Genomic DNA, 27,500 nt, shown 5'->3' with positions numbered 1-27,500 from the left:
CCATCCATCCCATCCATCCATCCATCCCATCCATCCATCCATCCCATCCATCCATCCATCCATCCATCCATCCATCCATCCATCCAGATTTTTTCCTTCCATGATTTATGATGATGGTTTATCTTTTAGCCATTTGTTATCCCTAACTGTGTCAGCCACTCCATCCTTCATTTCCTGCATCCTTCTTTGGATAATTTTCCTAAGCCCTGATTTGATTCACTTACTCTCTCCATCTCCTCTTACCTTTCTTCTCCATCTTTACCTCATTCATCTCTTTTTGCCCCTCCTGTACATCCTGTCTTTATAAAATCAATCCCTCCCTATGAAGATGCTCCTTCATTGCACTGCACAGAGGAGCTGAGGGTCAGTAGAAAACATTTGGACCTCTACGTCTTCTAAACTGGAGCATCATGTTCAATGTGGACATGGGCCAACTCTGTCACATAACTAGTACCCTTTAGGACCTCCTGCTGCAGAACGATTCATGTAAGAGGTGGTGTTTGGGCAGAGAAAATTTGTTTAATAATCTAAATATTGTTTATTTCATGATGTTTTGCTTTGTTTGTGGTGCCAAAATCTAAGCTATTTTTAGTGTGAACAGTCTATCTGCTCATCTAATGTGAACAGGTCTTTCAGCCTTGAGGCTAGTTATTTGTTCTGTGTTGTGTTTTAAAGTTAAGACAAACTTTATTTAATGTGTGGTTTTAAACACAGATCAGCCATAAAGCACAGTCAACGCTCATATGCATATTATTCAGCTAATTAAACAACAGTAGAAATTAATTATCCAAAAGCTGTCTAGCACTGTTGCCTTGCAACAAGGAGGTCCTGGGTTCAATTCCTGGCCTGGGGTCTTTCTGCATGGAGTTTGCAGGTTCTCCCCGTGCATGCGTGGGTTCTCACCGGGTACTCCGACTTCCTCCCACAGTCCAAAGACATGTCTGTTAAGTTAATTGGTCTCTCTAAATTGCCCTTAGGTGTGTGAATGAGTGTGTGCGTGGTTGTTTGTTTGTTGCCCTGCGATGGACTGATGACCTGTCCAGGGTGTACCCCGCCTCTCGCCCATACACTGCTGGAGATAGGCACCAGCTCCCCCGCGACCCACTATGGAAGAAGAGGTAGAAAATGACTGACTGACATGTTTTATCTACTCATCTGATTTTGCACTGCGACTGGTTGTTTGAAGACTTACCAGTTATTGTCCTTAATTAATTAAGACTAATTTTCAGAACAAATCAGATTTAGAACTAAGTTCTCATTTTCAAATACCTCACGATAAACCTTGGTTCTCAAACATAGATAACACTGACTGGTAATATTGCATCAGTTTATTGTTTATGGTTTTATTAATTTCTTTTTCCTTCATTTTGCTTGGTAGTTTAGTTGAATTGTTCTTGTATAGTTAGGAGTTTATTAATTGATATTTGCTTACCAGGGCTTCTTTGGGAGTTTATGATCACTCTCTGGTCCATCTCATCCCAACCTACAAGCAGAAATTCAAACCTTCCAAACCTGTGGTTCGGACTTTTAAAAAGTGAACTGATGAGTCAAAGCAGATGTTACAGGCCTGCAGATTGGACTGTTTTTGAAACTTCAGCCACTGATTTAAACCAACTTACTCAGGTGGTGACATCATACATCCGTTTCTGTGAGGACGTGTGTGTGCAGACCAAGACATTCTGAACATACAATAATAATAAACCTTGGTTCACTTCTCATCTGAGGCAGCTGCACAGGGATGAGGAAGAGGCTCACAGCAGTGTGTACCGGGTCCTGTACAGGTCCTTCTCAAAATATTAGCATATTGTGATAAAGTTCATTATTATAATGTAATGATGAAAATTTAACATTCATATATTTTAGATTCATTGCACACTAACTGAAATATTTCAGGTCTTTTATTGTCTTAATACGGATGATTTTGGCATACAGCTCATGAAAACCCAAAATTCCTATCTCACAAAATTAGCATATTTCATCCGACCAATAAAAGAAAAGTGTTTTTAATACAAAAAACGTCAACCTTCAAATAATCATGTACAGTTATGCACTCAATACTTGGTCGGGAATCCTTTTGCAGAAATGACTGCTTCAATGCGGCGTGGCATGGAGGCAATCAGTCTGTGGCACTGCTGAGGTCTTATGGAGGCCCAGGATGCTTCGATAGCGGCCTTTAGCTCATCCAGAGTGTTGGGTCTTGAGTCTCTCAACGTTCTCTTCACAATATCCCACAGATTCTCTACTGGGGTTCAGGTCAGGAGAGTTGGCAGGTCCAATTGAGCACAGTGATACCATGGTCAGTAAACCATTTACCAGTGGTTTTGGCACTGTGAGCAGGTACCAGGTCGTGCTGAAAAATGAAATCTTCATCTCCATAAAGCTTTTCAGCAGATGGAAGCATGAAGTGCTCCAAAATCTCCTGATAGCTAGCTGCATTGACCCTGCCCTTGATAAAACACAGTGGACCAACACCAGCAGCTGACACGGCACCCCAGACCATCACTGACTGTGGGTACTTGACACTGGACTTCTGGCATTTTGGCATTTCCTTCTCCCCAGTCTTCCTCCAGACTCTGGCACCTTGATTTCCGAATGACATGCAGAATTTGCTTTCATCCTGAAAAAAGTACTTTGGACCACTGAGCAACAGTCCAGTGCTGCTTCTCTGTAGCCCAGGTCAGGCGCTTCTGCCGCTGTTTCTGGTTCAAAAGCTGCTTGACCTGGGGAATGCGGCACCTGTAGCCCATTTCCTGCACACGCCTGTGCACGGTGACTCTGGATGTTTCTACTCCAGACTCAGTCCACTGCTTCCGCAGGTCCCCCAAGGTCTGGAATCGGCCCTTCTCCACAATCTTCCTCAGGGTCCGGTCACCTCTTCTCGTTGTGCAGCGTTTTCTGCCACACTTTTTCCTTCCCACAGACTTCCCACTGAGGTGCCTTGATACAGCACTCTGGGAACAGCCTATTCGTTCAGAAATTTCTTTCTGTGTCTTACCCTCTTGCTTGAGGGTGTCAATAGTGGCCTTCTGGACAGCAGTCAGGACGGCAGTCATACCCATGATTGGGGTTTTGAGTGATGAACCAGGCTGGGAGTTTTAAAGGCCTCAGGAATCTTTTGCAGGTGTTTAGAGTTAACTCGTTGATTCAGATGATTAGGTTCATAGCTCGTTTAGAGACCCTTTTAATTATATGCTAATTTTGTGAGATAGGAATTTTGGGTTTTCATGAGCTGTATGCCAAAATCATCCGTATTAAGACAATAAAAGACCTGAAATATTTCAGTTAGTGTGCAATGAATCTAAAATATATGAATGTTAAATTTTCATCATGAGATTATGGAAAATAATGAACTTTATCACAATATGCTAATATTTTGAGAAGGATCTGTATAAGCAGGAACACACTGACCAAGGAGATCAAAGCGGCAAAGAGAAAAGCTTCTCATATGGAGACGCTTCTGCTGTTTGGAATGGTTTGAAACACATGACTGCCTACATGAGACCTTCCCCCAACCCTGATCAGAATCTTCACCTGGCAAAGCAGTTCAATGGCTTCTACTGCAGGTATGAAAAGCAGCAGTTCACACCTCAACCCAACTCCTTCACATTCTATTCAAACTCAAATTCTTGCCATACACCAACCACACCCCCCTACCTTCAGACCCCTGCCTGCACTGCACTAAGGATCTCAGAAGAAGATGTAAACAGGATCTTTCAACACCTGAAAACAAAGAAGGCCTCAGGACCTGATAATGTCTCCCCATCATGTATGGGAGCCTGCGCTGACCAACTAGCCTCCTTCTCACTGGGATCTTGAAGTCACTGGAGCTGTTTGAGGTTCCCTCCTGCTTCAAACATTTCACATTCATCCCAGAACCCAAGAAACCCAGCATCATAGGATTAAATGACTACAGGCCTGTTGCCCTGATGTCTGTGGTCATGAAATCCTTTGAGCGACTGGTGTTGAAGCACTGGTGTCACAGTCCCCCTGCTGGACCCCCTGCAGTTTGCCTACCGGACAAACAGGTTAGCAGATGATGCAGTCAACTTGGGACTACACTTCATCCTGCACCACCTCAAGCATCACCCAGGGATGTATGTCAGGATCCGCTTTGTGGACTTCAGCTCGGCATCTTCTCCCGCACAAGAACTATCAGTACCAGCTTCCCCCCCCCAGGGATGTGGTCCCTCCCCACTCCTCTTCTCCCTCTAAATAAATGACTGGATGTCAGCGGACCCATCTGTAAAACTCCTGAAATTTGCACATTACACCACTGTTATTGGACTGATCCAGGACAGTGATGGGTCTGCATACAGAAAGGAGGTGGATCAGCTGGTACACTGTTGTGGTCAGAACCACCCGGAACTTAACACACTCAAGACTGTGGATATAATGATGGACTTTCGGAGAACACCACCCCCACATACTCCCCCACCATCCTCAACCATCCTGCTGTGGACCACTTCCAGTTCCAAGGAACCACCATTTCTCTGGACCTGAGATGATCTTCGCACATGGACAATGTTCAGAAGAAGGTCCAGCAGAGACTGTACTTCCTGAGGCAACTCAAGAAGTTCAACCTTCCACAGGAGCTGCTGGTCATCTTCTACACTGCCATCATTCAGTCTGTCCTGTCTTCATCCATCTCAGTGTGGTTTGGATCATCCACAAAACAGGACAGGTCCAGACTGCAACGAATAATCAGGACTGCAGAGAGAATAATCAGAGCTGACCTTCCTTCCATCCGGGACTTATACAGGTCAAGGGTCAGGAAAAGGGCTGCTAAAATCTCTGCAGACCCCACACACCCTGCACATAAACTGTTTAGAGTTTTAGCTTCAGGTGGCGCTACAGAGCACTGTTTACTAAAACCAGCCGCCACAGAGACAGTTTCTTCCTCCAGGCTGTTTCTCTGATGAACACTTGACAATCAGAGCTCCAGAACAACCATGCATACTTGGACTGATCTCACATTATATTCTGTTATAAAGTCAATTGTGTTTATATGTACGATTAATAAGAAATATTCTTTATTATTGAGAGCAAGCTGTACTGGAGTCAAATTCCTTGCTTGTCTGAACAAACTTGGCAATAAAGCTGACTCTGATTCTGATTAACTTGAAGTTTAATTGTTTCTATTAATAAATTCTTATATTTTAAGTAGAAGTACTCTTTTATCGATTGTCCTAATATCACCGCCAAATTGGGCTGGTAATAACATGACAATACTTGTCATATTGAATGGTTATTCAATCAAATATTAAATAATATGAACATCCTTACTGCACAACAATGTACATCTTGTTAGATGCAGACTGTTCCCATGACAACCAAAAGTTCAGAGGTCTTGGGTATTTTGGTGGGAAGGAAGATCATGTCTGAATAAAATGTGTCCAGAAGTCCAGAAGGTTTAACTTCACATTGGTCTCATTTAACTTTAAGAAGAACAGGATGAAGAAAGCAAAGCACAAATAGAAGCAGATAAATTCTAACGTTTAGAGTGATGTCTGGTTCCTGTCTTTCTGTGATTCACAATTTCAGGGTTAAAACACGTCTGCAAGTATCTTGAGAACCTCAGTTTCATCTGCTTCGATCATGGTGTTATTTAACCTTTGGCATCTCTGTTTGACCTCTGCTTCTGAGAGAGAGGATGCATCAGATGGGTTGAAGAAAACCTCAAGGTACTTCTTCCAAGACCATCTTCAGATCAACAGCACCCTAACCTCTTTAACTCAGATTCCATCACTGTTTCTAAGGACAATGTGGTCCTTTTGGCTTCATTGTGTGGGAACCTCAAGCAGGCACTACAGAGGTTTAAAGCAGAGTCTCTAAAGGGGACAGAAAAAAGATTAGAGCCTCCAAGTTTGAGGTCCACAGATGGAAAAGCATGGGAAGAAACTTGTGCCATCAGAAACTGAATTTGAATTGCTCTGACTGAATTTGTATTTGTGTAATTTGAAAATAAGAGCATTGGTTTGAAAATGAATTTCACTAAACTGAAACTGAATTTTATGGTTTGAAACTGAATTAATTTGCTTTTAAAATGTATTTAGTTTTATTAAAAATTCAGTTTGACTACTTTCACTTTCAGTTCCAAAATTCAGTTTTTTGTGTCACATCCAGGTCCGTGAGGATAGCCACAGGTTAATCAAACACAGATTCATCGATTTACGTTTCACATCAGGTTAAACTTCCTTTACGGCATGTTGAGCTGCAGCAGTGCAGCATTTATGAACTTAGCGGATGTCAATCACCAAGTCAAATAAACGTCTATAAGCAGCGTCATGTAAACAAATGATGGTCAAACTAACACTTAGTAGCTATTTGACATGTTTAGCTATTAGCTAAACATGCCAGATTAGCATAGTGTGCCGCCGGTGTTACGTCGGTCTGTGTTTCTCTTGCCTTTAAATCAGCGTAACTTCTGTTGCCTAGCAACCGCGTTAGCGTGAAGCGCAGAGATGTGAAGCCGAACAAATGGAACCTGAAGGTTAATAACGCTGTTTCTACTGTAAATAACTACATGGTTTTTATTAACCCTTTTACATATTGCTGATGGATTATAATGCTGCTTTGTTTTAAAATGTTATTGTTTTATGATCCTGTTCATTATTCAGCAATTTAAAATGTTGAAAATATTTGTTTGTGTTCATAGATATAAAAATCTAACACTAGATAAAATACATTGATGACAAATACCATTTGTTTTATTTTTATTTGTAAAGCTTTCAACAACTTAAACACTGACATATTAACTTTAGGAACAAATATTAAATTAGTTTATTTGCAGAGCATAATAATAATAATTATTACTATAATAAATAAACCAAACATTAATATTAGATTTCATTTGACTGAATTCTATCTGTTTAACTTCCACCTTCTGTTGTTGTTTAGCGCACCTCAACCACCCGGTCAGCTGACTGACGAGGCGAGCGGCTGCTGGGGCAGCGGACGAACACATCGGCGCATTTGTGCGATTAAGCGATATCTTGATAAACTGATCAGATATTTTAGGTTTACACAACTATATTCTCATCTAAAAACATTGTAAAAGTTCAGTTGTTTCACAGAATGCGCAATATATCCAATTTTATTCACAACTTTTCTTTATCCTCCGGCCTTTGCAGCTTCCGTTTGAACAATCTACTTCGACCTGCAATGAATCATGGGATAGGGTGGGACACGGAGGATACACCGGACCCATCCTTCAAATCTGGGGATAAGAAGGATGCTTTTGTTGGAACCTTGGAGATTGGACAGCATTCGTTGCCTCATCCAGGACGTTATCGGTCTACAAATGCGTCCTTCAAAAGAATGCAGTCCTGAATCTGGACACAGCAAAAGTAGTCAAACTGAATGTTTAATACAACAGAATACATTTTAAAAGCAAAGGAATTCAGTTTCAAGCTATAAAATTCAGTTTCAGTTTAGTGAAACCAATGCATTTATTTTCAAATTACACAAATACAAATTCAGCCAGAGCAATTCAAATTCAGTCTCTGATGGCACAAGTTTCTTCCCATAGTAAAGGTGGCTTGGCACCTTTGGGTTGTGATTGAGTTGCAGGTGTTTAAGAATCCCAGGACCAGAGTGGGTCACCCCCTTACGGCCCTTTTAATGTAACTTCCAACCATTGTTCAGAACTGAAGAAGTCTTTTGGATGAGAAGCGAAATGTTTGAAAAGAAACAAGAGATGTCTCCTTCAGTTTAAGCAGCTGGGATAGAGAGAGTGTGTTAAAACAGAGGATATAAATTTGAAATGAGGTGAAACTATCTGTACCAGCTGAGTTGTTCTGGGTCTCTAGTACAGATACCTTGAGGAAAAACCTTAGAAAGCCTCTCTGAGGACCTCTGTTAGAACTGTTGCGCCAACAACAAGATCTTAGAGAAGCAGTAGAAGATGGACAGATGGATGGAGATGTGAAATTTTCAATGACGAGGATTTTATTTTCCAAGAAACACAACACTTTTTTTGCTCTTCCACAAGCCAGTTGGTTGACATTTAGTAACTCTGACTGCAGAGGAACTGAAACCTCATGGTTCTCCATCCACCCCCCAGCCTCCTCGTCTTCTCTCCATCAGCCCCCTTTCCTCCCTCGTGTCGCTCTAATGAGGGCAGCAGCACGACGCCTTGCTGTTTCAGTGTGGGACGCTTGCCTTCATTACTCTTCATTTGGAGCGCAGGGAAGATGGACAGCCATGTCATCCAACTGGATTACTGAGCTCTGCTCTGGTTTATTAGGGCGTCATGCTGCCTGAGTCCGTGTTCTCTGTGCTTCAGAGCAGCAGATGTGTGTAGACATCTGTGTTTGTGGAAGTGAGATGAAGATCAGCCACCTGACATTAATAATGTTTTCACTGACTTGATGAAGAAGGACATTGTCTTCTCCTGTCTGTGTGCTTCCTGTTTGCCAAAACATCAGTTCCTGAAGGCTGGCACTATGTGAAAAAGCAGATCTGAAACATGGGTTTTATATGAAGTTTGCTTGAGAAACTTAATTATGTTTGGTGCTTTTGGTCTCTGAGTTTGGATAAACATCAGAGAGACTGAGGTTCAGGGATAAAATAGAAGATGCAACTTTGTAATGAGGTGAAACTGTATCTTAAGGTGTTTTTTGTCCTTGAGAAATAAATATCTATTTAAATATTCATGCTTCCTGTCTGAGCTCCACTGTCAGACTGAAATAACCGAGAAAAACAATCTGCTCTCATTTTCTCTGCTGGTCACAGATTTAATTTCTCTTTATTTTACAGGTCTTTTGAAAACAAGTTTATTCCATCTGTCCTTTATCTTTTTATTTTTAGGTTTGTTTGAATCAATCTAAGTTTAATAGTTAAAATAATTTCTTGCAATATAAACAGAGTCTGAGCAAAAATCACCAAGACCACCATGGGTCCATCAACTGGCTAATGTGATAAGAGGTGAAAGACAAAGTTTTCCCTGAAACCACAGGTGTCCAAACTTTCTGCACCGTGGGCCAAAATTAGCAAATCAGCAAGGGACAGTACTTTGTTGTTTCGCTTTTTAAAATAAAAATGCTAAATCATTGAATTATTTTCTTTTTAAATACTCAGCAATACATTAAGGATAATATATTATAAAGGATAATATTTTATAAAACAATATGGAAGAGGAATAACTTCCATGGTGCTCCAGGAATAACCTCATCCTGAACACCAGCAAGACCAAGGAGGTCATAGTAGATTACAGGAGGTCCAGGAGGACTGAACACGCTCCTCTATGCATACAGGGGGAGGTGGTGGAGGCTGCTGGTGGAGTCTGGTGGAGCCTGTGGACAGCATAAAGTTCCTGGGCATTCACATTTCAATTTTAGCAGCAGCGCTATGTAAATGGTTTGGAGCCATTTTAAACCAGGGATTGTCTACACTGACCTCGCTCCTTTCAGTTAAATATCTGATCATTAAATTCTTCATGTTTTCCCAAACAACGAGGTCAGAATCCCTTCAGATGAAGCTGGTTTGGACCGAGGCTGAACCTACATTGACTTGTCAGTCTACTGCAACATGTTTTAACCACATGGACAGCGGCCCAGTCAGTCTTCCACTGTGTTATAACCTTCTGATGAACACATTTAATTTGTCCTAATTTTTTCATGACCTACTGGCAAACCTTTTGTTCAGATACTTGATTAACTGCGATAAATAATTGCAAACTACAGTGCATGAAACATCTATGAAGATTCATGAAAAGCTGTAAAAGTCATGTAGACATTAAATGATTACCTATGATTTATCAGCCCTAAACAAATCACTTCTGAAGTTGCTTCTATATCAGTTTGACATCTATCGCTAGACTTAAAGTAAATATTTTAACATTTTATTTAATGCTATCAGATAAAAACCACATAAACAATTTGGTTCTACATAAAAATAAAAATGTATTCCTGTCTCATTTGTGTTTTAATTCTAGTAGTTTGGATTTTATTTCATGTGGCCACCATGACGTGGTCCAGCTGTGGCACCATGATGTGGTACAGCTGTGGTACCATGATGCGGTCCAGCTGTGGTACCATGATGTGGTCCAGCTGTGGTACCATAATGTGGTCCAGCTGTGGTACCATGATGCGATCCAGCTGTGGTACCATGATGCAGTGCAGCTGTGGCACCATGACGTGGTCCAACTGTGGCACCATGACGCGGTCCAACTGTGGCACCATGATGCGGTGCAGCTGTGGCACCATGATGCAGTGCAGCTGTGGCACCATGACGTGGTCCAACTGTGGCACCATGACGTGGTCCAGCTGTGGCACCATGATGTGGTACAGCTGTGGCACCATGATGCGGTCCAGCTGTGGTACCATGATGTGGTCCAGCTGTGGTACCATAATGTGGTACAGCTGTGGTACCATGATGCGATCCAGCTGTGGTACCATGATGCAGTGCAGCTGTGGCACCATGACGTGGTCCAACTGTGGCACCATGACGCGGTCCAACTGTGGCACCATGATGCGGTGCAGCTGTGGCACCATGATGCAGTGCAGCTGTGGCACCATGACGTGGTCCAACTGTGGCACCATGACGTGGTCCAGCTGTGGCACCATGATGTGGTACAGCTGTGGCACCATGACGTGGTCCAACTGTGGCACCATGACGTGGTCCAGCTGTGGCACCATGATGTGGTACAGCTGTGGCACCATGATGCGGTCCAGCTGTGGTACCATGATGTGGTCCAGCTGTGGTACCATAATGTGGTCCAGCTGTGGTACCATGATGCGATCCAGCTGTGGTACCATGATGCAATGCAGCTGTGGCACCATGACGTGGTCCAACTGTGGCACCATGATGCGGTCCAACTGTGGCACCATGATGCGGTGCAGCTGTGGCACCATGATGCAGTGCAGCTGTGGCACCATGACGTGGTCCAACTGTGGCACCATGACGTGGTCCAGCTGTGGCACCATGATGTGGTACAGCTGTGGCACCATGATGTGGTCCAGCTGTGGTACCATGATGCAGTGCAGCTGTGGTACCATGATGCGGTCCAGCTGTGGCACCATGATGTGGTCCAGCTGTGGTACCATAATGTGGTACAGCTGTGGCACCATGATGCGGTCCAGCTGTGGTACCATGATGCAGTGCAGCTCTGGCACCATGACGTGGTCCAACTGTGGCACCATGACGCGGTCCAACTGTGGCACCATGATGCGGTGCAGCTGTGGCACCATGATGCAGTGCAGCTGTGGCACCATGACGTGGTCCAACTGTGGCACCATGACGTGGTCCAGCTGTGGCACCATGATGTGGTACAGCTGTGGTACCATGATGCGGTCCAGCTGTGGCACCATGATGCAGTGCAGCTGTGGCACCATGACGTGGTCCAACTGTGGCACCATGACGTGGTCCAGCTGTGGCACCATGATGTGGTACAGCTGTGGTACCATGATGCGGTGCAGCTGTGGCACAATATGGTACCTCATCCCACGATGCATCAAGGCATCCATGACCTTTACAAAGTCACAGCAAATATTTATTTTCTGATGTTCTTCAGTTTTTACCTGCTGTTCCAAGCTGATCAAAGGAATTTAGCCAATTTTACTTTAGAGCCCTCAGCCTTTCAGAGACCTGTTCACTCAGTGTACTCAGGACCAGAACCGAATAAGGTAAGGCAGCGTTAAGTTCTGAAACAAACTCCCTGAAACCCTGAGATGTGCAGAAACTATTTGTTCCTTTGAATCTGGAATGAAAACATGACAGGTAAAAATTTGCTTTATTACAAAATATTTTAAATCTCTTTTAAAATGAAAAATGTTTAAATCTCATAGTATAGATATATATTTATTTTCTGTTTTGTTCTTTTGATGTAAACCTCACCTTTTATTATCATGCATGTTTTAAGCTTGAAATAACTTTTATATCCTTTGACTGTATATTGTCTGGTTGTCATTTTATTTAATCGTACAATTGAAGTGAGAACCTGAGATTGTTGGTGATAAAAAGAAAAAGTGAATTGTTAAACCATTCCTGTACATTTAAATTGCTACCTAAATACCTTGTTTAAATTGCTGTTTATTTGTTTTTACAGTGCACGTTCATCAGATTGTGTTTATTTCTCTTAGATTTATGTTTTCCTCCTGCATCCTTGCAGAGGGATCATCTCGGCTTTACAGCCGCTGCTTTCAGAGAGTCTCTGCATCTTTGCTCTGGTATATAAAATGTTGGTATTCACAGCAGGTGTGCAGCACATCGTGAGTCACTGATGAGCCGGAGTTCTGCTTTCACTGAGATGAATGCAAACCATCTCAACTTATCGATTCACATGTTTAAGTATTCATATAACTGCAGCTGCAGGCTGATTGCAAATAAATGTCTTCTGTGGAGATGTAAGAGGAGCCACAGATCAGGGAAACATTATGGAAATAAACATTTGGGAAGCGCTGTTCATGTTGCTGCTTTTTAATGAAAATATAGCATCAGTCTCAGTGTTTTTGATAAGTTAAAAAAGGTGTTCAGTCATTGATGGGGTGGGGGTCTACACCAACAGGTCTGGTTTTCATAATGCCTGGCTGAACAAGCTCCTTCTGCTGTTGGTTTAAATATTGATGAAAAGCACAAAGTTACAGACTTCTTCTGATTTTGCTGGTTTGTCCAAGTTCAATGTTTCAGATGAATAAAAATGAAATGTTTTACTTTTTACGGTAAAAAAGAAAAGTAGTTACACCCTAAACCTAATAACTCGTTTCATCCTTGTGTTCATGATAACTAGTAATGAGTCTTTAATGTCACTGTGGTAGGAATTTGGACCCATTCTGCTGTACAGAATTGTAAAATATTTTAGAACAAGTCTCAGTCTTTTATTTGTACCTGTGGTATCCCAACGGAAAGTCTGCTGAATTACTGCAGCTTTTTGATGTTTAGTTTAGGTTTGGGCTTTCTTGTATTATCTGCAGGATTTGCAGATTTTGGTTTAGTTTCTTCCACATTTTCAGTTGTTTGACTTATTAACTGAACTACACATTGATCTGTCTAGATTTCAGTTTAAGTGGTTGCAAACCACTTTGATGCAACCTGGAGTTCAGGTCTAGAAATATTCTGTTCAAATACCAGTGCTGCTTTCTGTTCATAAATGAACTGAACCAAATCCAGAAGAAAAGGCAGCACTGCATGTGAGGCTAACATATACCAACCATCTCTCCTCATAACCATGCGTGCTGCTTTCTGTCCCAGCAGGTCAGCTTTAAAGCCAGACTAACATCACCACAGCAGAACAGAACATCCTGCACCCCAGTGAGAGTTCAGATGACTGACAGCTGACCTCTAACCCGCACTAATTCTTCTTGATGATAAACAGCGTTTTATTCTCATCTTGACCAGCATTCATCATATTCACAGATGCTTTTAGCAATTTATACTGATGTTCTAAGAGAACACACACACACACACACACACACACACACACACACACACACACACACACACACACACACGCACTTTCTTGATGCTTAAAAAGCTTCTGACATGAAGAACAGTTAAATATATGAACGGTATATTTTCTGGAATCAAAGCAGGAACTTTTTTATTCTTTCTATTCCTAAAAATCAATAAGAATATTTTGACATGTTTGAGCATGCTCAGTGACTGCACTGATGGAGACTTTTACAAATGGACCTTTTCGAGACGGGCCCCAACATAATATATAATGATGCTGCATCCAGCTGATTAGAGGAGATGAAACTAATACCTCTGACTTGTCACTGTGTCAGTGAGGATCGGCACAGTGACTTTAATTAGCCAAACACATGCGAGCTGCATTTGAAGGGTTGTCATGGATCTGGAGGAGAAGATGAGGAGGAGAGATGATGAGGGTCTTACCTCTTCTCGTATTCTCTTCACGGTTTCTCCTTTCTGCAGAAAGAAGAGGGACAAATGGCACAAAGTTCCTGATAGGCTTTTAGAAGTAATGTTTAAAGAAGTGCTTAGAGATAATAAAGGCTTAATAAAAGGCTCCATTAAGGACAGAGCAGTGGAGATCTTAAATGTAACCAAGGTCATCTTTTTAATTACTGAATGCCACAGGGGATCAACCCTGACCTGTAAGATGCCCCACTTTAAGGGTAATGCAGGTTTCTTATTATGCAAAGTAAAACCCTTCATATGGTCCATATGAAGGTGCTGAATGATGGTCCATCAACGAAAAATATAAATGAATTAGCATACTGAAAACAGCTGCATGTTTGTCATTCCTTACTGACTTCCACTGGCTCCTCCTGGCAGCTAGAAGCCAGCCCACTAGAACCTGTGGTGAGTTTTTGGACATTTCTGGATCGGTTTAAACACATTTCCCATAATTAGATAAATGTACAAAAAGCAGCTTAGCAATTCTGAATGACCTCTGTTATGTTTATGACTTTGGGAGAAGTAAAGGTATGTAGTTTAGTTATTTTTATGTTTGGCATCGTTGTTGTGACTGTGGTCGTTATTCCTTTTTTTATTTTCAATCTTCTCCACTATGATCTATGATTTAGTCATGTTGTCCCCATGCCCACTTCTGTGCCTGAACCAGATGTATCGGTACCTTCAGTGAAATAAAGTCTGTTATACAACAAGGGGATATTCATTTCCTCCCCAGTCTTAGAGCAAATCCACCCTGACACTGTAAGGCAGCCAGACCTTTATCACTGTTTCCCAAATCTGCTGAAGAACCTGGTGAAGACCAGATCATCCACAGATAAAGCCTAAAATGACAAGAAGTATTTTCTGCTACCAGGACCGGCTGCTAAGATTAAAATGCTGGGGAAAAGTCAAACTGCAAACACATTTCCAAAACTCAGCTCAAAGCAGCGACTTGAAGGGTTGTTCAGTGTGCATCATGGCTCATCATGCACCAGGAGTCTAGTCCAATCAAAACAAACTGCAGATATTATGGAAAATATGATATTGATTACTGTAAGATTAACATCATTTTCAACAGGCTGTTTTTAAGGTAGTGTCTGGACCTCCACACAGCCTGCTGAGGAGGTTCTGCTGCTCTCACAGAGTGGAACTGAAGATGCTTCCAGACTCTGAAACACTTTATATAATTAAATATATGAAAACATAAAGCTTAGTTCAAAGTTATCGCACAAGTGGAAATGCAGTCAGTTATTGTAGGGTTCAGATGAAAGAATGTGAAGCACTTTAATGAGTGATGTTTCCTGGCTCCTGCCACCAGGATGCCCTGCAGTAGCTTCCTGATGCTCCTCACGGCCAACAGGTTGGAGAGTCTGACTCCGAGTGTCACATATACAGGGGTTGGACAATGAAACTGAAACACCTGGTTTTAGACCACAATAATTTATTAGTATGGTGTAGGGCCTCCTTTTGCGGCCAATACAGCATAAATTCGTCTTGGGAATGACATATACAAGTCCTCCACAGTGGTCAGAGGGATTTTAAGCCATTCTTCTTGCAGGATAGTGGCCAGGTCACTACGTGATACTGGTGGAGGAAAACGTTTCCTGACTCGCTCCTCCAAAACACCCCAAAGTGGCTCAATAATATTTAGATCTGGTGACTGTGCAGGCCATGGGAGATGTTCAACTTCACTTTCATGTTCATCAAACCAATCTTTCACCAGTCTTGCTGTGTGTATTGGTGCATTGTCATCCTGATACACGGCACCACCTTCAGGATACAATGTTTGAACTATTGGATGCACATGGTCCTCAAGAATGGTTTGGTAGTCATTGGCAGTGACGCGCCCATCTAGCACAAGTATTGGGCCAAGGGAATGCCATGATATGGCAGCCCAAACCATCACTGATCCACCCCCATGCTTCACTCTTGGCATGCAACAGTCTGGGTGGTACACTTCTTTGGGGCTTCTCCACACCGTAACTCTCCTGGATGTGGGGAAAACAGTAAAGGTGGACTCATCAGAGAACAATACATGTTTCACATTGTCCACAGCCCAAGATTTGCGCTCCTTGCACCATTGAAACTGACGTTTGACATTGGCACGAGTGACCAAAGGTTTGGCTATAGCAGCCCGGCCGTGTATATTGACCCTGTGGAGCTCCCGACGGACAGTTCTGGTGGAAACAGGAGAGTTGAGGTGCACATTTAATTCTGCCGTGATTTGGGCAGCCGTGGTTTTATGTTTTTTGGATACAATCCGGGTGTCAGACAGCTTCTTCTTTCGTCCACAGTTAATCCTGTTGGATGTGGTTCGTCCTTCTTGGTGGTATGCTGACATTACCCTGGATACCGTGGCTCTTGATACATCACAAAGACTTGCTGTCTTGGTCACAGATGCGCCAGCAAGACGTGCACCAACAATCTGTCCTCTTTTGAACTCTGGTATGTCACCCATAATGTTGTGTGCATTTCAATATTTTGAGAAAAACTGTGCTCTTCCCCTGCTAATTGAACCTTCACACTCTGCTCTTACTGGAGCAATGTGCAATCAATGAAGACTGGTTACCAGGCTGGTCCAATTTAGCCATGAAACCTCCCACACTAAAATGACAGGTGTTTCAGTTTCATTGTCCAACCCCTGTAAATGAGCTTAGAAAGCAGAAATACTCTCAGGAATGAAAAAGTCCCCGTTGTAAAGAAACTGAGAAAATCTCACTGATATCTCCATTTCTGGGTCACACCAGTTTCTTAAAGTCTTTTGTTTTAGTGGACCTCAGTCCTGCTCTACTGCAGGCTTTAGGAGACCAGGTCCTGCTCTGCTATGACAGACTGAAGACGAAGAGGAGAATCAGAATACCTGCTGCAGGAAATCAGCTGCAGCTGCATGTTTGGGAGTGTTAAGGAGAATTTCCTGGAATATTTAGAAATAATTCTGTTTTTATGTCCACAGCTGGATTTGCAGCCCTTGAGAGCAGCTTCCTTTCAACGAGTCGACAGAGGGATGACATAGTCTGGAAATCTGACACACTATTAATGAATGCTTCACAGCAACCTTGTGTTGGAGAATTAAGTTAAATGTTGCTCTGATTTGCAGCTTTAAAAAGCCAAATTGTAGAATATTTGGACACTTTGTTTTCCATTAGTTGCTTTTTGCACAGATGCCATAATGTTATCCTAATTCTAATACTATATACCAAGAGAAGTCCTGCTTTACCAGGATTACAATACTTAATTTGCTGAATGTGTGGTGGAAGCAGTAGGTAGTAACTCACCTTTCCAATAATACTCCCAACTTCCTGTAGAGGAAATAAAAACAATGATTAGAAATTATTTGCATCTGTCTGCAGCGGCGCCACAAACCAAACAGATGGGAAATGAAATATGTAGGAAGATTTGTTGGGAATGCTTTTCAGAAACAACCCAACTAGCTTGAGAAATGGTACATGTTGGGACCACAGCCATGGATTACAACATGAAGTCTGGTACAGACTTTTCTGGAACTTTCAAAATAAATTGCATTAACCTACTTCCGGTACAGCCAGGGAAAAGGGTACTTCCCATGATGCCACGGTCTGTATAAAAGCACCCTCTTTCCAAGGAACCGATCTCTTTTACACGGGTTCCTCCAAGGGGTCCGGGCAGAGAGACATCGCGCTAATGTCTCTTTGCAGGCAAACAGACATAACTCTTCAAACTGGATCCAAGAATGTCACACGATCATCGATCATATGCACTAAGTTAAGTATAAATGAATTCCTGTTTGTGTATCCGGTATTTATTCATGAACGGGGTAATTAAGGTACAAGCGTGGCTTGACTTTTCTCTCTGAGGTCTACAGAAGCAAACTGTGCTACAGAGAGTTCCCAGCAGAGACCCTGTCTCTACAACGCCGGGTGGAGCAGTTTCTCGGTCTGAAAGGAGGACAACAGGGACCGCATCACCATGGTTACCGTAGCAACTGTGCAGTTGGCCAGCCGACAGAACGAGCCGCCCAGCCACAGCTACGGAGGTTAGCTGTAGCTAACCTTTTGTTCACAGAGCTTCTTCAAACTTCGTCGTCGCCCGGACAAATTCTCCTCAGCACGGTTCAAACGAGGTTAGGTTTGGGCAGAGTAATAGAAGTGATTTAGATTGAAATGATCTGAATGTTTTTCATTTTCTGAAGTTTGGTTTTGTTTGTGTTGAAGTCAGCTATCTTGGTGCTAGCAGGCTATCTGCAGCACCACGTGTTCAGGTTGTGTTCTGTGTTTGTATGTTTTTAAAGTTAAGACAAACTTTATTGAAAGGGTGATTTTAAACACAGAAGATTGATCATAACGCTCCGTCCGCGCTTATACATTTTAACCCTTTTATTGATGGTATTTTAAAGGTGTGTGTTTGATTCTGGTGCTAAGCTATCCGCTTCTTTATTAACTTTAACTGCTAACAGGTAAGGACATGTGCTTGCTGCCAAATAATATTTAACAGAAAGGTTTAGTTTTCAATCCAGTAAATAATATTTCCCTAACATCATTTTACGAAATTTGATAACTAAGTAAACACCATTAAGCCCCATTTCTCCAGAAAGATTTGGCTCTTTTCTAAAATACTCCCTTAATAATATTTCTTTAAATATTATTTTAATAAATAAAGGCAGCTAATTAGACACCGTTGAGAATTATTCATCCAGAAGGTTGGTTTTATTCAGCAGATCATTATTTAAAACATTATTTTATTAAAATAATATTTAATCTGATCCTACATTGTGAATGTTTGTCTAAACGTTTGCTGATTATTACCTAAGTTAGCTTCAAGACTAACTTAACTTCATTTCCAGATTCTTCAAGATAATCCTTGGTTCTCAAACATAAACATTGCATGGTAATGTTGCATCACTCTTTTGGTCATAATTTTCAATCATCTTTAATCAACTTGTTTATATTGTACATAGTCCATTAGTCTTCATTATTCTTTAATTCTGTTTGGTAGTTTAGTTGGATTGTTTTAGCAAAGTAAAGAGTTTGTTGATTGAAATATGTTTGACTTTGAGTTGACTTATTTTTGTTAATAAATTCTTGTATTTTAATAAATTGTGTGAATTTATTCCATATATGTGCAGAGTTTATGCTGTTCAATAATGTCAGAGCTCGTCTCACACCTTTCTATTTTGTCCTAATACCATCGCCTTACTGGGCTGGTATTCACAGGACAACCCTTAACAGACCCAAATATTATTTGATAAAATATTAAAATATTAATATTAATATTAAATAATATATTCAGATTCATAGTCACAACAACCTGAATCAAAGTTGAAGTGAACTGAACAGAGATTTGGATACATCATCCAAATCTCCATCAGTGGTCTGCATTATGCCCCAAATAAGAACTAATTGCTAAATGCTAATTTTGGTACTAAGCTGTTTTTGTCTTAAAATATCTTTCGTGAAGAAACATAAAACTGTATGCTGATGTTAGACTCACTCTGATAGACCGGCGGGGTTATTCATTTCAGCTGGACCACAGAAACCTGCCTAGACTAGTAAAATGCTTTCCAGACTGTTGCTGTCCTTCTCTGAGTCTCCATCTGAGACTAGTTGGTTTCTAAACAGTTTCTTTATACTTAAGCAAATGGAGCCGTACCCACTCTTGCAGCCCCATGTCCAGCAACACACATGCATAAATAAAACCCTGCGATGAAGTGTTCATTCAGTGCTGCTTGATGCAGTTATGTCTCCTGGACCAACATTCTCATGGATTCAGAACATGGCAGAGTTTATCCTTCACCTTTACCTTTCCGTGCATGAGGAGGCGCAGTGTGAGCGTGACCCCCATGACTCCGTCTCCAAACTCCTGCTCACAGCTCATGGTACGGGTGGTGGTGTGGTGGGTGTAGGTGTGGGTGGACTCTGGTGCTAAGAGACGCATGAAGGTCCAAGGCCCCGAGGCACGTAGAGCTGTGCAGAACACCACAGAGAACCTTCCTGAAGAACCTGGTGAGGAATGCTTGGAAAGCCCCAGAACAGTTGGGGGAAAAGAGAATGTTGTGTTTTGACGATGGGACTGGACTGGTCTGACTGGTGGCTGGAGTGAGTGGGAATTATCCTTCTTCCTCTGTTTGTCGTTCTGTGGGAAGCAGAAAGAGAATAAAGCTCCTTGTTAATATGAGATTAAACTATTGTCTAACTAACTCATTTCTAGATTTTTATCAGTTGGTTCAGATTATTTAGTTTTTTTTTTCCTTCTGTAGTGAAAGAAATCACATGGTAGGTGGGACCATTAGACAACCGTTCCTTAAAAGACAAACAGCTTGGTGCTTTGTTGCCACCTTCTGGTAGGTCTACTTTAAAGGGAAAAACCTCCAAGCAGCTCAAAACGTTTGTTTAGGTCTGTGGTTGATTATAAAGTTTCCGTAACAGATTTAGTATCAACCTGAGCCGTAATAAATGTCAGGATCTGATGCTCCTTTTACTGCTCAGGTATTTGAGGTAATTATGCTGTAAAAAAATAAAAACAAGCTGTTTTTATGACCATCTAATTCTAGATGCAGCTAAATAAATGCCCTCAGTCCCCTGTACAGAAGCAAATGTTAGTTTTCAGGTTCAGGTGGATTCAGATGTGTTCTATGTTCATTAGGGATGCCCAATCCTGAGCTTTACAACAAATGGTCCAGCTAGTTTATCCCCATGTTTGATGAATTATGCACAGAAGGACTCAAAAATTACATCACTGTTGGACAGTGTCTCCCACACCATGCATGAAGCTGTTGCAGAACTGAAGTGCTCCTTCAGTGACAGACTGCTACATCCTAGGTGCACAAAGGAGCATGATCACAGGTCCTTCCAACCAGCAGCGGCTAGATTTTATAACCATCACTGCTCCCAACAGACTATCAGTGTTTACATCCCTGCTGTTATTTGCAGTTTTTCAGTATTCTTGTAAATAGTCTGTTTTTATGCACAAATGTATATTCACACTTTATACATTTTCTCAACTATCCTACTCAGTTGCACATTTCTTTTGTTGCTTGTTCTCAACCTGCCTGCACTGGTTTTCTCTGGTTACTCAACTATCCAGAAGCTCAGGTGGATTTTTAACGTCCAGCCACTCTCAGGCCTTTTTTGACTTTGTGCATTGCTCTCACAGCCTTACATGTCTGTCTCTGCTCTGTTCTCTCAAACCTCCAGTCGGTCGTGGCAGATGGCCGCTCACACTGAGCCTGGTTCTGGTTCTGCTGGAGGTTTCTTCCTGTTAAAGGGGGTTTTCCTCAACACTCACTACATGAATGCTCAGTATGAGGGATTGCTGCAAAGTGTCAGGGTTTGGACGTTTTGGTTTTGTGTTTTTTGTTTACCTTTTTAGATGTTTCTTATTTGTGTTTTGTATTCATGTTAGTTGTGGTTTTCTGTTTTGGTTATCTTCTGCCCCCCAGTGTGCTCTCCTCACTCCTAGTTCCCTTGGCATTGCTTTCCTGTTTATTTTCTTAGGATGGTTTTCTTATTATGATTATTATTATAGTCCTCTGGTTTCTTAGCTGTGCTCTCATTTTATGTTCATGTTTGGTATTGGTTCCTTTGCACTCTCTTATTTATTAGTTTCTTTTCTGTTACTCCTCTCATCATTAGTTGTCCTCCTTTAGTTATTAATTACTCAGTTTTAGTCCCCTTTACATTCATTGTCCCTCTTAGCTTTGTTTCCTCTAGTTTATCTTTATTCTCCACTCCCTCCTTTTATAGGGTAGATATAGTTATTGTTTACTTTTATTCTTCTCCTCTATTCCTCTGCTTCATTCTCAGTTTGTTCTATCAGTGTTGGTTTAGGTTTGTTTACTTTTGTAGTCAGCGTTTCTTTTGCTAAGTCCTTAGATCTTAGGTTGTTGTGTTACCTCCAGTTTCTCAGTTTCCTTTAGTTCATGTTTATTCTTGATTCTATGTTTTATTTTATTTTGGTTTATAGTTTCTTTTAGGTCTGCTCACTGTCTTGTCATTTAGTTCTTTTCCTCATGCTTTAGTTTTATTAGGTTCAGCTGCTCCCCTTGCCTCCTTGTCACACCTGTTCCTAGTTCCTAAATTACCTGCCTCTGTTCTCGCTCTTTATATCAGCTGGTTTTGTTTCATTGTTCTTCGCTGGTTCCTTCATTCACACCTCATTACAACCCGATCCTCTGCCCTAGTCCATGCCATGAGTTTTCCATGATCCTGCAGTGTGTTATGTAAGTGTGTGATCTTGACTCTGGTCAGTACCTGCACTGTTTTTTGTTACATTTTGTGAACTTTGAATAAAGCTGTAGACTGCTTCAGAATGCTGCTGCCTAGCTCTTGTCTGCGCTTCGGTCCGCCCCAAAACCACATCGTGACACAAAGTCAACGCCAGTGACTGTCCACTGTCTCTACATGCTCATCCAGGAGGAGTGAATGCTGCAAGTCACTGACTGGATGCAATCTGCTGGGTTTCCTTAGATAGAAAAACTTTAACAAATTAAATAATAAACTGAAACTGACTGTTTGATAGTTAGGATTAGTGAATACTTGAAAGTTAGGATAATTAGGACTTGAAATCTGCAGGACTGATTGAATTAACTTTGTAAAGTACTTTGAGATGACATGTGTTGTGAATTAGCACTATAGAAATAAACTGAATTGAATGCGACATGATAATTGGTTCTATCCAAAGATGCCGCTTGGGTGCAACAGATTCAACAGGAAGTATGAACATAACTTCTAGCAAGGTCGTATTTGATGTTTATATGTCTACCACTAGAGGGAGCAACGGTGGTATATGAGGACAGTGGATTTGGAAAATGTTGTTAGAAGCTGCCATAGTAGAAGCTAGATAAGATGGTGATGGGTCTGGTGTTCCAGCAGCCCAGTCTGAAGGATTTCAGCCTCTGGGCTGTTGGTCCTAGTTAAAGAGTGACTGGAAAGCTCTCTAAACATGAATTGTTTTGTACTCAGGGTGCTGGAAGTTTATACAATATTCCGAGTTAAATATTCCCTTTGATGTGAATCACGGGCGTTTGGTTGTGTTGCAGACAAGGTGCTGGAGTGATCCAGCATTCCCGGCGCAGAGAGTGTATCAGTGGCAAATTAACTAGTCAGAGCAGTGTTTCATAAATTAATTGGCAGCTGTGTTTGCAAAGCTCGGGGCGGCTGAATAAAACAAGCTTGTGGCTATTGAAATGCCACTCGGGCGTTTTAAACAGGGCAGAAATAAACCCGATAAACGAGCAGCCATTACTGTGCGCTAGTAAGAAGCTGTGTGGATGCGTCTGTGTGTGTCACACACATCATGACTTCCTTTGATCATTTTCCCAGGAAGTTTGTGACATTTCCTTGAGCATCTGTGTGGTTTTATGCTTTTGTGTCTGGAAATCTGTCCTTCAGGCATCTGTCTCTATGCCAACTAGGATCCTTGGTGGCTTTAAGTTGTGTAGAAGAATAAATATGTTCATAAAGGCATTTTGCTACGTACCAAACAAGCATATAAGGCAGTTGTATGCACTGAGCTTTATGTATCCATCTCCATTTATGCTGAGAATGTCTGCTTCTTCCAGTCTCATTAAAAATACAGAATCTAACCCAAAGTAGGTCAGCATGTGGGCTGTCTGCACACGAGACAAGCAGCCTCTCATGACAAAGCATCTCTTTCCTACTTTTACTAAAAATGAGGCTGTTTAAACTTCAGAAACACCAGCTAGCTAACAGAGAAGATTTCTGCATTCAAGTGTTTGTGTGCAGAAATCATGCTTGTGCTTGTGCAACGTGTTGGACAGGTTGGATATGTGTGTGCACTAAAATACGTGCAGGCAGTCGGTTGCTTGACTTAATGTGTTAAAAGAGATACATTTAGTTTCCCTCTGTAACCTGTGTGTGAGTGTGTGTATGTGTGTGTGTGAGAGAGAGAAAGATGCAAATCCAGAACATATGAATTATTGAGGCTCTTTGAGATCCTTCAGCACGCCCTTCCACCTCTGAGTCATATATGACATCAGACACACACACACCACAAACACACATACGCCATGCGTGAGGTCAGTTCTGAGACTGTTTCCTTGATCAGAAGACATCATAAGGACTCAGAGGCACATAAGCAGATACTTTTAAGGCAAAGAATGCTTCATGTCTCCCTCTTTGCGGTAAATCCTGAGTTCTTTTACAGTATCCTAACAATCTGAATTATAATCTCGTCATACTCATACTCGTACGTGTCGTCTTCCGCTTATCCGGGACCGGGTCGTGGGGGCAGCAGACTCAGCAGAGACACCCAGACGTCCCTCTCCCCAGACACCTCCTCCAGCTCCTCCGGGGGGAGCCACAGGCGTTTCCAGGCCAGCCGAGAGACATAGTCCCTCCAGCGTGTCCTGGGCCTCCTCCCGGTGGGACGTGCCTGGAACACCTCCCAAGGAAGATGTCCAGGAGGCATCCGTTATAGAAACCCGAGCCACCGCAACTGATTTCTCTCGATGTGGAGGAGCAGTGGCTCAACCCAAACTCCTCCCGGAAGTGCCAGCCGAGACCGGCACAGTGCCCCCATTACTGCGGCAGCCGCACCGATCCGTCTGTCGATCTCCGTTCTTCCCTCACTCGTGAACAAGACCCCGAGATACTTGAACTCCTCCACTTGAGGTAGGAACTCCCGTCCAACCTGAAGAGGACAAGCCACCCTTTTCCGGTCGAGAACCATGGCCTCGGACTTGGTGGAGCTGATCTTCATCCCAGCCGCTTCACACTCGACTGCGAACCGCCCCAGTACATGCTGTAGGTCTTGGCTAGAGGGAGCCAGCAGGACCACGTCATCTGCAAAAAGAAGAGATGAAATCCACTGGTCCCCAAACCAGACCCCCTCCGGCCCTTGGCTGCGCCTAGAAATCCTGTCCATAAAAGTTATGAACAGGACCGGTGACAAAGGGCAGCCCTGCCGGAGTCCAACATGCACCGGGAACAGGTCCGACTTAGTGCCGGCAATGCGAACCAAACTCCTGCTCTGCTTGTACAGAGACCGGATGGCCCCTAGTAAAGGGCCCCCGATTCCATACTCCTGGAGCACCCCCCACAGGGCATCACGAGGGACACAGTCGAATGCCTTCTCCAGGTCCACAAAACACATGTGAACCAGTTGGGCAAACTCCCATGAACCCTTGAGTACCCTGTAGAGGGTATAGAGCTGGTCCAGTGTCCCACGGCCGGGACGAAAACCACACTGCTCCTCCTGAAGCCGGGGTTCGACTATCGGCCGGACTCTCCTCTCCAATACCCTGGCGTAGGCGTAGGAGTGTGATCCCCCTGTAGTTGGAACACACCCTCCGGTCACACTACTTATGAAGGGGGACCACCACCCTGGTCTGCCAGTCCAGAGGCACTGCCCCCGACCGCCACGCAATGTTGAAGAGACGTGTCAACCATGACAGCCCTACAACATCCAGAGACTTGAGGTACTCAGGGCGGATCTCATCCACCCCCGAAGCCCTGCCACCACGGAGCTTTTTAACCACCTCGGTGACTTCAGCCTGGGTGATAAAATAGTTCAACCCCGAGTCCCCAGCCTCTGTTTCCACCACGGAATGCGTGATGGCAAGATTGAGGAGATCCTCGAAGTACTCCTTCCACCACCCGATAATGTCCTCAGTCGAGGTCAGCAGTCTCCCGCCCCCACTATAAACAGTGTTGGCGAAGCACTGCTTCCCCCTCCTGAGGCGACGGACGGTTTGCCAGAATCGCTTCGAGGCCAACCGGTAGTCCGTCTCCATGGCCTCATCGAACTCCTCCCAGGTCCGAGTTTTTGCCTCTGCCACAGCCCGGGCCGCAGCACGCTTGGCCTCACAGTACCCGTCAGCCGCCTCAGGAGTCCCACAAGCCAACCACAGCCGATAGGACTCCTTCTTCAGCTTAATAGCATCCCTTTCTGCCGGTGTCCACCACCGGGTTCTGGGATTGCCGCCACGACAGGCACCGCAGACCTTACGGCCGCAGCTATGGGCAGCAGCATCGACAATAGATGCAGAGAACATGGTCCACTCGGACTCTATGTCTCCAACATCCCCCGTGATCTGGTCGAAGCTCTCCCGAAGGTGGGAGTTGAATACATCCCTGGCCGAGGGCTCTGCCAGGCGTTCCCAGCAGACCCTCACTATGCACTTGGGCCTGCCAAGTCTGTCCGACTTTCTCCTCCTCCAGCGGATCCAACTCACCACCAGGTGGTGATCAGTGGACAGCTCAGCCCCTCTCTTCACCCGAGTGTCCAAAACATGCGGCCGAAGGTCTGATGATACGACAACAAAGTCGATCATCGACCTCCTGCCTAGGGTGTCCTGGTGCCAAGTCCACTGATGGACACCCTTATGTTTGAACATGGTGTTCATTATGGACAATCCGTGACTAGCACAGAAGTCCAATAACAAAACACCACTCGGATTCAGATCGGGGAGGCCATTCCTCCCGATCATGCCTCTCCAGGTGTCACTGTCGTTCCCCACGTGGGCGTTGAAGTCCCCCAGCAGAATAATGGAATCCCAGAGAGGGGCACTATCCACCACTCCTGACAGGGACATCAAGAAGGAAGGGTACTCCGCACTACCACTCGGCCCGTAGGTCGAAATGATAGTCAGAGACCTCTCCCCAACCCGAAGGTGCAGGGATGCGACCCTCTCATCCACTGGGGTAAACCCCAACACGAGATGGCTGAGCTGGGGGGCAACAAGCAAACCCACCCCAGCCCGCCACCTCTTCCCGTGGGCCACTCCAGAGTAGAAGAGAGTCCAGCCCCTCTCGAGTAGATGGGTTCCATGCCCATGCTGTGCGTGGAGGCGAGCCCGACTATTTCTAGTCAATGTCTCTCAAACTCCCGCACAAGCTCAGGCTCCTTCCCCCCCAGCGAGGTGACATTCCACGTCCCTAGAGCCAGCCTAAGCATCCGGGGATCAGGCCGCTGAGGTCTCCACCTTTGTCCGCCGCCCAATCCTCTTTGCACCGGTTCCCCCTGCAGGTGGTGGGCCCACTGGGGATGGCCTCGCGTCTCTCATTCGGGCTTGGCCTGGCCGGGTCCCGCGAAGAGCAATCCAGCCACCAGGCGCTCTCTGACGGGTCCCGACCCCAGGCCTGGCTCCAGGGTAGGACCCCGGCTCTGCCGTACCAGGCGACGTCAGGTGCCTCGATTTAATAATCCTCATGAGGGATTCTTGAACCGCTGTTTGTCTGACCCGTCACCTAGAGCCTGTTTGCCATGGGAGACCCTACCAGGGGCATTTAAGCCCCAGACAAAATAGCCTCTAGGATCATTCGAGGACTCAAACCCCTCCACCATGTTAATCTTTAACAACACAACTCCGTCACTGTATATGAGCGGGAAAATCCCACATTTTGTGCTTTAAATTAATTTCTGGTTTTTATTTTTGTCAACCAACTACCAGAGATCCAGGATTGATTTTCTCTGTAGAAGATAAGCTGAAGCTTGTCAACATTAGCAGCTCCAGTTAGTAACCAGTTTATTAAGAAGAAAAGAAACATTGAACAGGTTCTGTTCCATCTGAGAGGTCTTCTTTTAAGCAGCAGGATTTGAAGAACATCAACCTTAAGCATCACTGAATTAAATGGAAAATGTCTTGTTTGTTTCCATCTAATAGTTGGAAAAGCAACTCAACTCTGCAGTGTACCTGTTGAGAACGTCTG

At 43.5% G+C, this 27,500-nt stretch overlaps 1 protein-coding gene and 1 long non-coding RNA gene across 4 annotated transcripts in view; one reads left to right on the top strand and one right to left on the bottom strand.

The window, feature by feature from the left end:
- pcbp4 (poly(rC) binding protein 4) overlaps window positions 1–27,500 on the bottom strand; it is a 149,457-nt gene that overhangs the window by 51,006 nt on the left and 70,951 nt on the right. For all 3 annotated transcript variants that reach the window (XM_047347812.1, XM_047347814.1, XM_047347813.1), the window contains exons 3-5: window positions 19,630–19,962; window positions 17,130–17,153; window positions 13,834–13,866 (exon numbers count right to left, since the gene is read on the bottom strand). In XM_047347812.1, the coding sequence (XP_047203768.1) occupies window positions 13,834–13,866; window positions 17,130–17,153; window positions 19,630–19,764 (192 nt within the window). In that variant the 5' untranslated portion in view covers window positions 19,765–19,962. The remainder of the gene's footprint in view (window positions 1–13,833; window positions 13,867–17,129; window positions 17,154–19,629; window positions 19,963–27,500) is intronic.
- Window positions 21,842–27,500, top strand: part of LOC124856879 — a 20,314-nt gene continuing 14,655 nt past the window's right edge. Inside the window, exon 1 of the long non-coding RNA XR_007035440.1 lies at window positions 21,842–22,048. This is a non-coding gene — a long non-coding RNA (uncharacterized LOC124856879). The remainder of the gene's footprint in view (window positions 22,049–27,500) is intronic.

Source organism: Girardinichthys multiradiatus, chromosome 20 (genome assembly GCF_021462225.1).
Source record: "Girardinichthys multiradiatus isolate DD_20200921_A chromosome 20, DD_fGirMul_XY1, whole genome shotgun sequence".
NCBI lineage: Eukaryota > Metazoa > Chordata > Actinopteri > Cyprinodontiformes > Goodeidae > Girardinichthys > Girardinichthys multiradiatus.
The sequence above is the reverse complement of the archived record's forward strand: the minus strand, read 5'-3'. Positions and strand labels throughout refer to the sequence as shown.